The 15,663-nt window shown below is 36.2% G+C and overlaps 1 protein-coding gene across 3 annotated transcripts in view; it reads right to left on the reverse strand.

Moving 5' to 3' along the window:
* LOC150098246 (dynein intermediate chain 2, ciliary) overlaps positions 1 to 15,663 on the reverse strand; it is a 504,968-nt gene that overhangs the window by 54,516 nt on the left and 434,789 nt on the right. For all 3 annotated transcript variants that reach the window (XM_090405921.1, XM_090405922.1, XM_090405923.1), the window contains one exon: positions 13,819 to 14,047. In XM_090405921.1, the coding sequence (XP_090262047.1) occupies positions 13,819 to 14,047 (229 nt within the window). The remainder of the gene's footprint in view (positions 1 to 13,818; positions 14,048 to 15,663) is intronic.

Genomic DNA, 15,663 nt, shown 5'->3' on the forward strand with positions numbered 1-15,663 from the left:
CATTTACGAGGACCTTCAATCTCTTCTACTCACCTACTCTTCTGCATCATCTCTTACTTCTCTTGCATATCCACACGCACTGCATTTCTTTCTTTTCACATAGTATTGGTAACAGTTTAATCTTTGGTCGCCATCTCAAATCATTACTGTCATACTGATACACACTGATTATCTTTGCTACTAATTGTTATCTTTTACTCCCCGAGCAATCTCCTTATATCCATTCTTACATTTTATATTTCACAACTAAATAATTCATTCCTGTTATAACTAGTGCTTTTGCTTTCTTACTGCTATTATCCAATGCATCAATCACTGTGCTCATTCTTCCTCCTGGAAAACAAACTTTCTTCACTCTCTCTCATTCATCACATCTGGAATAACTGAGGTGTTATACAATACCCCTCTTAAATCATTCATTACTTCACTCAGCCTTTTTTTCATTCTATTATTTCTCACCCTTCTATTCATATCCACATTTCTTCCCATTTCACTTCACATATGTCTCATATCTGATCTCATCATTGCCAAATCCAGTTTCAAGTACTTCTTGCACTATTTTTTTTGTTGTCATTCACAATCACTACTTTGCTATCATTCAACCTTCCTTTCTTACATCATATCTTACTGTTGGTTGTACTCATATTTTCTAGACACTATCTCACTGTCAACTGTTATATATTAACTGTTATATGTCAACTATTTATATGTTAACTGTTATATTACGTATGCTGTCCCACCATCAAAGAGACAGAGTGGAAAAGAAGAAATCATATCAAGTTGTGTCTGTGGAGAGAGAGAGAGAGAGAGAGAGAGAGAGAAATGAATGGGAGATGAGAGAAAGTATGTATTTGTAGGAAGTGCAATATATTATTAGACCATGAGGCAATGAATGCAAAACAGACTGAAAAGATAAAAGATGGTGTAAATGTAAGAAACAGAAATGAAACGAAAGCTAGTGAAATCAAGGGAGTGTTCTTTGTCTTGTGTTCTTTCACTTCTCCATTCTTGTGAAAGAACACAAGAATGGAGGAGTGAAAGTTAGTGATAAGGGAGTGAAAGAAAGTATGAATGAGGAACTGGAAGTAAGGTGCGGCAGACCAGGTAGCTAGGCTGCAGGAGTGACAGAGAGTGACATTGTCAGCATGCAAGATTTGATGAAACAGTTAATGAGAACAAAAAATGAAATGAGAAATATGTGGAGTGATAACGTATAGTGGAAAACTAACGAAAGTGTGCAAAAGAATAGAATGAAAGAAAAAAGAGTAAGAGAGGTGATTGAGTGATTCCAGGACAGCAGTATATGCAGATTCCATAGATAGCGGAATAGTTAATGAGAGAATCCATAAGGTCTGCTATCCAGGAAGGAGAATGAGTAGGATAATTCAGGTGTTGGACAAGAAAAAAAAACATGCAAGAGAATTAGTGGTGGGTATGGGGACATCTGATCTAAGTGGACAGTTAAAACTTAGATCACATATCCCCATACACACATGAGGGCGAATATCAGAAGGTTATTGAGAAGAGCAAAAGATAACAGCGTAGGGGGAAAGGTTGTCAGTGTGTTCTAGAGGTATGACAATGATGAGTTGAGATGGAGAGCCAAAATCATGAATGGCATGCTAGTGGAGCTGTGTAAGGAGAAGGGAGGGCAGTCTGTGGATGTATGGTATGTGTTTTAGGGAAGAATGAAATTATACAGGCATGACTGGGTGGGGGGTGCACTCACTCCAAAGTCATTTGAATGGCTTTGGAGTGAGTGCACTGGAAAAAGTGTTGCTAGATGGAAGTACAGTGTATGTGTAAGGTATGCAAGAGATCAGAAGTAAAGATGAAGTTAAAAATCAGGAGAGTGGTATGGAAGAGACAGAAGTGGTTGGCAGTCGAAACAGTAGTAGTGTGACAGATGAAAAGAGAATGGAAATGCAAGAGGAACAGGGAAATTGAGGAAGAATGGACTGAGAGACAGACATGACGTAGGGAGAGTGGAAGTTGAAAGTGGCAGTGATATTGCAATATGGGTGGGGAAGTTGAGACTTGAGCAGATATATGTGGTAAGTGGATAAAGTTGACTGGGCAAGGGCAGGTGTGATGGCAAAATCACAACCAACAAGTGGCTTGGATAGGACTGGTCATAGACCTAAAAATGAACTGCTGTGTTTGTTTACAAATAACAGAAGTATAAGAAATAAGGGAGATGAAATGGTTTCATTGATTGAGTTTATTCGCCCCAAAATCATTGGAATATCCAGTTGAATATCCAGTGGAATATCCAGTGGAATATCTAGTGAAGCATGATTGAATGAAGACGATATTCTAACAGGAATAGAAATGGAAAGATACAGTATTTTTCACAAGGATAGAAAAGCAAAGAAGGGAAGGGGGAGTGCTGCTGATGATAACAGGGGAATTATTATTATTATTCAGGCCTCCATGGAGTCAAAAGACTCATCGCAGGAGGTCTTTCCTAAGAAACACAAAGTCTATCAAGACTCATCATGGGAAGTCTCTCCTAGGAAACACAAAGTCTGTCATACCACTCCTTAAACTCATTGACCGTTCTCGCTCTCACCACTCTATCAGGCAAAAGTCTCAATCACATCACATCAAAATCAAATATCAAAAAGTCTCAATCAATCATAAATCAGTTTAAAAGTCTCAATCATATCACTTCTCCTCCTTTTATCCACCAAACTCTGCAGTCCACATTCCTTCAGCCATTCCTCATAACTAACATTGTACAGTCCTGAAATCATATTTGTTATCTGCCTTTGTACTCTTTCCACAGTTAATTTATCTGCTTCAATTATGTCCACATAAGGTAGACCTGAAAGGAGGAAATAGTGGCAATGGTTATGAGGCAGTGTGGTGTAACGTGAAGGTTGGCAGGAAGACATATTTAGTTCAGTGTTACTATAGGCCAGAAAGTGGAGGGCGGTGATAAAGAAATGTATAAAGAACATGGATTAATGAACACAGGAAGGGCAATTATTATGGGTGATTTTAATTATGGCAGTATAGATTGGAATGAAGAGATAGCATTTGGGAATGAGGAAAATGAATTTCTCGAGTTCTTGAGAGATAACTATCTCAGGCAGCATGCAAAGGAGGGAACACGAGGATCAGGAGTTTTGTGAGTGGATTTTGACACTTTCCTCCAGTTGGTGAGAGGGATCATGAAGTGATTCCCTGGGTTGTGGCGATATCCAGACTTCTGTGAGGAAAGGATGTATGTGTGGAATTATAAGGCTGGTGATTATGACAAGCTTAGGAGACAGCTTGAAGATATAGCATGGAATGAGGAGTTAAGCGGATAGGAAATAAATATTGTTTGAGAACTGACAAAGAAATACATAACAGCATCAATGTGTGAATGTATCCAAAGGCCAAAAAGCTGAATAACGTAGATGTAAAATGGATGAATGAGGGGGCTTAAGTATGAAATCTGGAAGAAGAAGAAGATACTTTGGAGACAGTACAGGATGAATAATGGTAATAATCAGTTACTCGAAGAGTATAAAGAACAAGCCAGGAGAGTGATTCATAAGGAAAGTAAGGAAAACAAAAGTGCAGTATGAGCAGTAATTGGCAAATCAGGCAAAGAAAAACCCCAGAGAGTTTTTTTAGATATGTGGCAAGTAGAAGGAAGAATAATCAGGGTAAGATGATGTTAATGGATGAAAATGGTAGAATTGTAACTGCTGCAAAAGATGTTGTTGAGGTATTCTGTGATCAATTTATAGGGGTGTTTCATCCTGCTCAGAGTGGAATTATGAAGAACTTAAGTGTAGAGGGGCATAGAAGAGGCTGGCTTAATTTTGAGTTACCAGGAGGTATTTAAGGAAATAAATAACCCTGATGTCAATAAGGGGATAAGATTTTTATTTTTATTTATTTATTTTTTTTTTTATTCATGTGGGGTTCCCGCTATTCCTCTACTACCCCTTAGGATTGGTTGAGCTCTCCTAATCAGGGATTAAGTACTATATCCTATGATTATAGATTTTCATCCCTAATGAGGGATTAAGTACTATATCCTAAGACTATAGATGAAAATCCCCAGACAAACTGGCTAGAAAAACCCTGCTGTCCACGCCCAAGACCTGCTAACTTGGCTATGGCTGAGAAAGATCCTTAAGCTCCTTATGTTGTCAACAGGAATCAAATAGCTATGCACGAAGCACATAACTAACCACTAGGCTAACCACACATCTTAAGGGAACATTCCAGGGAATTGGCAGTAGCATTGGCATGCCTGTTCAATAAGTCTTACAACAACAACAACACAGGTTCCAGGGGAATGGAAAGAAGGTAAAATTGCTCAACTGCATAAAGGTGGTGATAAGGCTGTGGCTTTAAATTTTACGACAATCTTTATATATATCTAGAGTTGTGGTGATATTACTATAGAGAGACTGGTGAGAAGTAGGATACAGAAATGAGTTGATAACAGCAGTATTCTCTGTGGTTATCAGCATAGGTTGTTAAAGGAAAATCATGTTTTACTAACTCACTTATGTACTATAACAAAGTGACAAATACTTTGGACAGGAGAGATGAATATACAGTGGTGTACTTGGATTTTGCAAAAGCTTTTGATAGACTGCCACAAAACAAGCTGTTAAATAAAATGATACAGATTGGATTGAATAACAGACTTCTGTGTTGGATCAGTGACTGGCTGTCAGATAGGTATCAAAAAGTTGTTTATCAGTGTGCAGTATCCCAAAAGAGGAAGGGATCTTTGTTGTTCAATTTGTATGTCAATGATATTGAGATGGTTTTAACTAGTGATATGCAGCTGTTTGCAGACGATGCAAAATTGGGGAGAGCAAAGCAGATTAAGCAAATGTTATGGCCTTACAGGAAGACTTGAATAGGTTGCATGAATGGGCAGGTAAGTGGAACTATCAGTTCAATATTGCAAAGTAAGCAATAATGGGATGCAAAGTATACACTTGATGGGGAAACTTTAAAGGAAGTAGTGAGATAAGAGATCTGAGAGTAGTGGTGGACAAGGACCTGAAATTCAGGGACCACATTACACATAATGTGATGACATCACATCAGCTAATGGTAATGATGCAGAGGACCTTGAAATGCAAAAATAAAGAGATTATGATACCACTGTATAAGGCCTTGCTCAGGCCTCGTATGGAATATTGTGCACACATTTGGTCACAGGGTTTTCATGGTGATGAGGATATGTTGGAAAGCCTCCAGAGAAGATTCACAAAGGTGATCAGTGGTCTTTGGAATGTAGAGTACGAGAACAGATTAAGAGAATGTAAATAGCAGAGCCTCATGAATAGGAGGAAGAGGGAGATATGATTGAAAAGCATAAGCTAGTCAAGGTGTTATTAGGTTGACATGGAAGAGATTTTTCAAAGAATGGGAGGGGGGGATAGAACAAGAGGGCATTGCTGGAAACTGTATAAGGAGAGTGTGAGTAGAAAAATGAGGAGAAAGTTCTTTGCATGGAGTGTTGTTGATGAGTCGAATGCATTGCCTGAGTGTGTTGTGAATGTAGACACATTGAATCAGCTAAAAGGAGGTCAGAGGTTAATAGTAATGTTAATAAAATATCGAAAGTTCCTCCTAAGTAAGTCAGCATAGACCTTAAGAGAATACAAAGGAAAAATGTAAATAAGTCTGAGTAAAAGTTGTTAAACAAAGTCATGGAATAATATAGAAATCTTCTGCAAAAAATGTATAAAATAAATATCATGACGGTGGCTCTGGATACTATTTTAAAAGCCTTAGATCTGGAGGAAAGTTAGTGTAAAAGGAATCACAGCAACATAGAGTTGAATCCCAGATGATCAGAGCCAAGATTTCACAAACAACATCTGCATAAAAGAGAATAAAACTGAATGTGAGAATAACTAAAGAATTCCACTGCTGAGCATTTGAAGTACAAAAGAATATTCCTTGAATGAGCTTCAGCTCTGAAAAACTTCTCAAACCAAAACAAATTTGAGTGTATGACACTGCCTGAAATTTGGGAAGCTTACATTGTAAGATCGTCAGCCCAATGGCAACCTAATTTAGCCCACTAGGTGGCACTTTCAGGACTAGGACCGACTTCAGTTGCCTTTCTTCGGCCTCATTTGCTTAGTGTGAGTGCCTGCGTACACATATCATTGTTTTGTGATCCCTGAAGATGGCAATTTAACATTGGTGAAGTATAAGTAATTATTAATTAAAGTTTTTCTAATTAATAATTTCGTTTACATTGTCATTTCCTAAAAAATTAGGAGTGCAAGATGGTTTATAATGAAGAACTTGTTTGGGTAGGTTTTTCATTTGCATTCCTTTAACATGTTTCATCAAACCATATACAGGTATCCCTTGCTTAATGCGGTTTTGCTTAATGCGGGATTTGATTAATGCAGCGAAATTAATTGCAGCAATCCCTTGATATACGCGGCAAGAGTGTTGATTAACGTGCCTTTAACCCTGCAGAGCTCACAGCTGATCTGACAGATACATGCAAAATGTTAAACATAAATATTCTTACACAATTCAGTGTATAGCGTGGAGTAGTCAGGAGTAGAGAGGAGGTCATGAGTAGCTGTATATTCATATGTTACGAGTGATATTCCACACTGTTTTTTTGCTGCCAGTTTGGTTTAACACATGTTATGTAAAGGTTTGTGATATTTGACAATAAATTGTATCTGAGAGATACACAATTTCCGATGTCAGTATAGTATGGTTTAGTTGTTGTTTTTTTTATTCTTTGTTCAATGATTTCTAGATTGTAACTGAAAATAAATAAACCATCATGTATTACTGAAAGAGAGAGCCAAAGGCTTATTTATCATACATGTCCTCTAGGACAGTGCTTCCCAAACTTCTGGATGTCAGGGCCCCATTTGGAAAAATTAAAATATTTAATGCCCCCCTCGAAAAAAAATCGTAATATTGACATATATTATTATAATATTTATTGTATTTATATTTAATACTAAACATACAGAGCGAATATTACAAAAATCAAATGCATATATTACATTTTTAGCATCTTACATACACATTTGACATGGCACGTTATCACATATTATTATATAGATAGATATATTGCTATTGTACATTTGCAATACAAGCACATGAAACGTAAAACGATTAGTAATAAAGAAAGAATTAAAAACATAAAAGAAGTTTATTAACAATTTAATGTGATGGATGGTTTCAATACTGCTATACAAAAAGTCAATATCAGGTGAAATATTTGAAACTGTAATTCTTAGATTTCTGCTTTGAAATGAAACATATGAATAAGCATATATTTACTAATATTCATTAAGCGTCAAAATATGCAGGAAGCAAAATTTGTGAACCTGCACCAATGTGTGATTTTTTCCATTAAAATATAAAAAATAACAAAAAAGAAATAATAAATAATAAAAATTAAATACATTTCTTTTAAGATAAAAAAAATGTACTTAGTCTTAAAACATTTTAAATTTGTTTTCATTATTTCATGCCCCCCCCCTCAACAAAACCTATGGCCCCAAGAGGGCCATGGCCCACAGTTTGGGAAGCGCTGCTCTAGGAGATGTGCTTTATATTATGGAAAACACTAAGGAAAGTGATCTGGATCTTACTCCACCTTTACTATGAGTTGCCCACAAGGTTGCTTATGCTTGCATCTGCCGAAACTTTTAGTTTTGATATATCCTGCACGAAACTCTTGTAGTTTCTATATTCAGCTATGAAATAATGTTGGATTCAATATCCACTTAATTTGTACCATCAAGTATTATATTTGCAGTGTTTTTTCTTTATGTTTTATTGCATTTTAGCACATACTAGTAATGAATGTATCTCTCAGATATACCGTGACCTATGCTACAATTTTTACTACCGTGAGCTCCGCAGGGTTAAAATTACCATGCAAAAACAGGCAAGCCTCGTGGTGTGACCATGATGATGTCATTCCTCCTACACAGCCTCCTGCGAATTATTAATACAGTAATCGATCATGGGCGAATTGTAATTTTTACCATTGATTATTAGATTTGATTAACGCGATTTTGATATATGCCATAACATCGTATATATTTCATTACTTTCTCTATTATCAGTTTCTCGTTTATTTATTTCACTTTTTTTACATATATTCAGCTTTTAAATAAGGTTGGATCTTTAATATCCCCTATCTCTTCTATGCATATTTATGTCGTATTCATCTTCGTATGAAATAATGCATTCTAAATATATAAAAGAATTAACTTGTTCTAAAATTTTGTTATCTTTTTTTGTTTTCCTTCTAGTTGGATCTCAATCTTTAAAGCAATCGTTTTTTATGTTGTTGGAAGTTTTTTCACTTGGTTATACTATATTTTATTAAAGATACCAAGAAATCATTATTATTATTACCCAAGACTGCATGGAGTCAAAGACTCATCTGGGAGGTCCTTTTATCATACACACACACATCTCATCATACCATGCTTTAAACACACTCAAATTCTCTGCAGACACCACACTCTCAGACAAGGCATTTGAATCATTCACAACTCGGCATGAAAAAAACCTGTTTCTCACTCCCCAACTCACACCCTCTTAATATAGTTTCCAGGGATGACCTCTGAATCTCCTCTGATCTCCCACTATTTTCTGTAGAACACTGAAATTATAACAACCCCTTACTAACTTGTAGGTCTCTATCATATCTCCCCCTCTTCCTCCTGTCCACCAGACTCTGCAAGTTGCATCTTCTCAATCTTTCCTCATACTCAACATTCCAGAGGTTAGAAACTACCTTAGTCAGCCATCTTTGGTCCCTTTCCAACATCTCTTCATCCATCTGAAAACCAGGTGACCAAATCTAGGCACAATAGTCCATGTGTGGCCTAATCAAAGCCTTATACAAAGGAACAAGAATCTCCCTACTTCTAAAAGTCAGTGTCCTCCACATCATTCCCAGAAGCCTTTGTGATGTCTTCACAATTTTGGCTATGTGTCCCCTAAATTTCAGATCCTTATCCACTACCACCCCAGATTTCTTATTTCCTCCACCTCCAACAATATATCTTCACCAAGAATAAATTCTGCATCCCATCTTTGTTTTCCAAATTTTAAAACCTTCTGCATCATCTGTAAACAACTGAATATCTCCATCCAAATCTTCACCAATATCATTAATATACAAGTTAAATAGTAATGGCCCTAAAACAAACCCCTGAGGCACACCACTAGTGACTTTCCTTTTCCTGGATATCACTCCCCCATACACAACTTGTTGATACCTATCAGATAGCCAGTCTCCAATCGAATGCAATAATCTAATATCCAACTCTGTTCACTCTAGTTCGACTATCAACTTATCATGTGGTAATCTATCAAAACCCTTTGTGGAATCTAAGTATATTACTGTGTATCCTTCTCCTCTGTCCAAGGAAGCAGCCACCTTATTGCAATAAGTAAGCAGATTACTAAAACATGACCTCTCTTTAGCAAATCCATGCTGTCGATTAAAGATAATACCATTGTTGTCAACCCAATTCTGGATCCTAGTTCTCACAAGCTTCTCCAACAACTTAACCAAAACACCTGACATACAGATAGGCCTATAGTTTGATGCTTGAGTTCTATCACTTCCTTTATGAGGCACAGTCTTGCCCTCCTTCCACTCCTTAGGAACTTGACCCAGTGCAAGACTCGTATTAAAAAAATATGTGAAGGCCAGAGTCAACTCTCTGGCACATTCCTTCAGAATACATGGTGATATATTATCAAGTCCCACAGCCTTATTAACATCTAGTTTTCTCAACTTCCCATACACCTCTTGCTCACTTACAGTCAGTCTCTCCTCCCCATCATCTACTGCTCTCAATTTCTCCATGTAATCACATTCACAAGATTGAAAGATCTTTATGAACTGCTCATTAAATATCTCCACCACACATTCTGCAACAGCTGTCTTTATACCATTTTCTCCAATCAATGTCATCCTTCCATTGATACTGCTACAAGCTGCCTCCTGAGTGTGTCATGATCACCAGCTTTGTAGTGCCATATAAACTCTTTATTGACTGAGAATTCCACATATTTAGCAACCTCTTAGAATAACATGCATGGTTACTTTCCCCAATCAGAAGCAGATTTGCTGCCGTAGTTATGGATAGATCTGATGCTGTTATTATTATTATTATGCGACACCTCCAAGGAGTCCAGACTCATCGAGGGAGGGCACCTACTCTACACCTCTGTCTCCACCACTCAATCTACCTATTACAACAGATCACAACTACACCAATGTCATCTACCGCCCACCACCACCACTAGTATTTTCAAAGACAATCACAAACATCCATGCCTATGGCGGGATTCGAACCCACATCCTTTTGGCTGGAGAGCGTATATGCTAACCACTCAGTCAACAAAGCCAGCATGCTGTTACCAGAACCAACACTATCAAACCCCTGGACCCCTTCCATCACATGCAGTTTCATATAATTACCCCCTTAGTAACTGTATAAATTCCATTTCCATCTTGCCATGTGCCATTTTCTCCTTCCAATTTATATCTTCATAGATGAAGTCCTTCATAAACCAGGAGCTAAACAAGCCAGTCTAACTCCTTCCATTATTTCTTTCCAAGATGATAATTCAATTATATCTATATTTCATTATCTTCATATGTGTATAATAGTTCACAGAATGCCATTTCGTATTTGGCTTTCTTGTAGTATGTTAATTAAAGTGTTTCTTTTTATCTTATTGAATGCTTATTCAAAATCAATAAATGTGATGTGTGTTTCTAAATTGTATTCTTCTTACTTCTATTATTAATTTTAGACAGAAAGATCTGTATATGAAAGTCCTTTTCTAAAACTATTCTATGCTTTCAGAATAAAGTTTTCAGAATGCATGTACCTCTATACCTCTATAATTTTAGGGTCTTCTTTATTACCTTTTATTTCTTATGAATAGAAATTACTACTGCTCTTTTCCATTCTTTTCTGATTTCTCTTTTAGCTATGCCTCTTATTCTTTCATGCTTTATTTAATCTTCTAATTTTTTACTTCTTGACCATTTGTGGCATGTTTCTTTACTTTTTCTGATTAATTATTTCTTTCATTTCATCATCCCATATTTTTTAAAAATAATTTTTTTAATATTTCCTGGATTTTCATTTGGTACTATGTTTAATTTTGTTTTTATATTATATCATTGGTTTCTACTTGGCGTTTTTCTATTTAATTTAAGTAATGATTAATTCTTTGCTCATATTGCCACCATATATATTTGTATCATTTAATAATCTGGTTCTCTAATGGGATTTTTCAGACTTTTTTCCCCCATTAATTGTAGCCATTTAAGTGGCAATCTTGAGTGTGTGGGATAAGCTTGAGAACAAATGAAACTGTATAAGACTAATGGACTATATTTAATTTGAACAGATTTGGTGTGAGTCGTCTGGAAAGGCTGTTGCCAGAAGTAGAGTAGTAATAACTGTAGAAAATAAATCTGAGCAAATAAGCAGTGATGTGGAAGAGCAAAATAGTAAGGTAGTAGGAATTAAAGGAATGCTGATGAATGAAAAAGTGAGGAGAAAGAGAGAACAGTAAAGCAAAACAGACACTCCTCTTCTCTCAGTAGTGTAAGACATGAGAAATGTTGATGCAGGAACAGGATTCTTGTCATTACTACAATGTGTGTATTGATAAGAACATCTAGAGTCTAGAGAGGGTTCTGGGATGGATAATGAGAGAGAGGAATGACTGGGACAAGGCAGAGAGGGTTCACATCTGAGAAGCAATATTAGTGGAACTTGTTATAGACCCACAAAGGAACTGTTACATTTTTATATGAACACTAGAAGTATTAGTTGAAAATTTATAGCACAGTGATGAGCAAGCAAAGTTCACATGAATTATAAACTGAAGACCAACATATTTTTTATGCCACTTCAGCTCTTCAATAAGCATACTAGGCATCATAAATGACAACAAGCTAATAATATTTAAATACCTATGCCAGAAAAAGATTTGAACTTGCATACTGTTATGACCAAGCAAGTGTGACTTGGCTGTTGAGAAAATCCTGCTTAGTCAGTATATCCACACCATGAAATGAGATGATGAGGTATTCCATTAGTGACAGTAATGCAACAGGATTATTAGATTTATACATCTTGTGATACACTATCTGGAACCACATTTGGTTGTTCAAATCTTAAGACTTGCACATTCCACCTGAAATCATAAAAAAAAGTAATGCACATATGAAAATAGTAGTCATTCTTATTGGTATGAATTATTGTTTTCAAGATCTATGTCTGTAAACAGAGATCAAAATAAAAGCATTGTGATTTTCTATTAGTCTTGCATTTGCTAGACATTTAGTGCACATTTTGTGTCTGTGATTATCATATGCTTATTATTATCATCACCATTTTGACTCCATGGAGTCAGAAGACTCATCACGGGAGATACATTACATAAAAAGCTCATCAAATTGTGCTTTAAACTCATTCAGTGTGTCCTGATTCACCAGAATGTCAGGCTATGCATTCCACTCACCAACCACTTTCCATGCAAATAACCTGCTCCTTGCTCTCTATTGCTCACATCCACCTTATACAGTTTCCAAGAATAGCCGCTTGTTCTATCCACTCTCCCATTCCATGAAAAATTTCATGGAATGAAATTTTTTTGGCAGCACATTAACATTAACAACTTCTTATCATCATTTTTTTTAAGTTAATGTTATATTATACCCAAGGTAAAAAACTTTCTACATTCTTATCATCAGATTCCCAGTTCAGTGTTCATGAAGAGCATCAAGGGCTTACCAAAAATGATCATAAAGAGCAAACTAACCAACCAATCAACTGCATGTGGCAGAGAAGGATTAGAATGATTCCAAGACAAAGGAGTGAGAAAATTGCACAATCACACAGTTATACCACAGGGCTCCAAATAGCAACTTGGTATAATTACAGTAAGCAACACAGTATAACTGGATTATAATAGCTGATGATCCCACTCTGCACCACTTCTGTCAGTCAAAAACAAACAATAGGAAAAGTGTATTTTCAGAGGTAACACCAGAATTAGTCATGATTACTTCAAGATTAGAAAAACAGAGAATGAGCCACTGTAACTCCATTGTATAATGGGAAATGCAGAGATGGTGTAATGTTAGGGGATATGCTTACCTAAAATACTTCAGAACCCTAATATCAATTTTATAATGCAGCTGCAAAATCTATGAAAACAGCATATACAGAAAATATCCTTTCAAGGTAACTTTTTAGACTCTTTCATGATAATCGATACAATTGGCAGCACTCATCCTGCGCTGCCAATTGTAATGAGATAATTCCCCTTAGTAAGCATTTACACTATTCAGGAATGCAATTTTTGTGTGTGTGTGTGTGTGTGTGTGTGTGTGTGTGTGTGTGTGTGTGTGTGTGTGTGTGTGTGTGTGTGTGTGTGTGTGTGTGTGTGTGTGTGTGTGTGTGTGTGTGTGTGTGTGTGTGTGTGTGATTTATAGGATGACACAGAATAGTAGTGAGATATGTTGATCCTCTTCTTCACTATTCAACATTTAAACACTTCAGGAATATTATCTTCTATTTGAGGGCTAGTATTCCTATAGTATACATCCATCATCTTTTAGAATCAATAGTATTAGAATGAGTGCTAAAATTGATACTATATGAATATTAGACTACATTCCTAATAAAGTAGCACCAAATGTATATTACAATTTTCATTAACAAAATGATATGCAGTTTACTGATATCAATATATAATGCATAATAAGATCCTACAAACTATAATAATAAAATAACTTACAAGAGAGTGTGATCCCATACACAAACTTTCCAATCTGCACTGCATGATATAAACACCTGAGGATGATAATGATTCCATTCTACATTATAAACAGCAAGACTATGGCCTCTGTATGTTGACAAATATTGGCTAGCATACACAGTAGAACATTTGTGAATTAATCCATCTTCGGTTCCGACCAAAAATAATTTGGGATTTTCTCGATTAAATGATAATGCAGTGCCACAGCCTAGCAGCAGAAATAATTTATAATACATGTATGTTATGATAATAATAATAATATACAGAAATTTAAGATATTTCTGTAAGATATTACTGGTCATAATGGTATTTTTAGGAAAGAAATAACAATGTACATGATATTATTATTATTTCATGATACCTCCAAGGAGTCCAAAGACTCATCGAGGGAGGGCACCTCCTCTAAAACTCTTCGTCTCTATCATCTACACCAATGCCATCTACTGATGACTACAACGGCCACTAATATTTTTTGTCTGTAAATTGTGTGTATCCTAAAGGACAATTTGTCTGTATGCAGGATGAAAAACTCAAGTTTCTGGGTTTTTCAAACTTGCAAACCCCCCCCCCCCCATATAAGATTGGTTAACTCACCTTCATTTTAAACAAAAACATAAAACGATTCGTCTCATCACGACAAGAATCAAACTTCGGCCTTTTCCAATTGAAGGGCGCAACATACAATCATTCTCCCAATTTCATTATAATAACTAAAATAATTTAATTACTATTTCCTATATTTTGTTGAATTAGCATCTTCAGGGAACAATATGTAAGTAAAGATATTTGCATTCATATGCTACATGAGTAAGAGAGACTGAAGTGAAGAAACAAAGCAAGGACTAAAGTCTTAAATGGTGCTATCTAGTGAGCTAGATTGAGCACTCTTCATTATTGGTCTGAAGATGAGAATTTCCCAGATTTAAGGCAGTTTTAAGCATCCATATTTGATGAGATTAGGACTGTTATATAGGATGGTGGCAGAATCAAGGAACAGTCTTTCACACTAGTATTTACTTCTGGAAAGAAAGTTACCTATTTCAGCAGGTATCCAAATCCTGAGCAATTATAGCAGTGTTAGCACATGTAATCTTTCTGTTCAAGGATTGTGTGGCTGTCCTTGTCTTTTCATTTGTCTACCAAATGCCTCTGCAGATTATAAGCTGCAGAGGCATTTGGTAGACACCATACAAATGTAGGTGTTAACCTTACAAAAATGTAAAGATCACAACAGATGGTCTTTGGAAGAGAGGATTAGGTGTGTCCTCCACCCCAGAAACACACAACACTTCATAAACATAATCAAAGACATTACATTAGAAAACATGATTTATTAGTCAGTTTTGACATCTCTGCCCTCTTTATAAATGTCCCAATCAATTGCACAATCCTTCTTTTACACAACAAATTCTCCCCAGATATAACGGCACAAAGAGTGCCGTTATATCTGGGGGGAATATATCTTTGTATTACGTTCTAGTTATTTTGTATGGCAAAATGCTTTCTATCTACAAAAAGAAGGCGCATCCCTGGGCTCGCCATTATCCCCCCCCCTCCATTGCTAACTTTTATATGGAACATTTTGAGCAACATGCTCTACATTCCTCTCCTTTAAAACCCAAATTCTGGCTTAGATATGTTGACAATATTTTCACAATCTGCCCTCATAGCCACCAGACACTTTCCTTAGCCACTTAAACAAACAACACAAATGCATACAGTCCACAATTCAGATTGAAAACCAGAACACACTTCCGTTTCTAGATACACTTGTCGCACGTCTTCCTTCTGGCAGTCTTTCCTTCACTGTTTAACAGAAACTGA

The sequence above is a fragment of the Typopeltis vanoorti genome, chromosome 16 (genome assembly GCF_054136105.1).
Source record: "Typopeltis vanoorti isolate ZY-2024b chromosome 16, IOZ_Tvanoo_1.0, whole genome shotgun sequence".
In the NCBI taxonomy this organism is placed as follows: domain Eukaryota; kingdom Metazoa; phylum Arthropoda; class Arachnida; order Uropygi; family Thelyphonidae; genus Typopeltis; species Typopeltis vanoorti.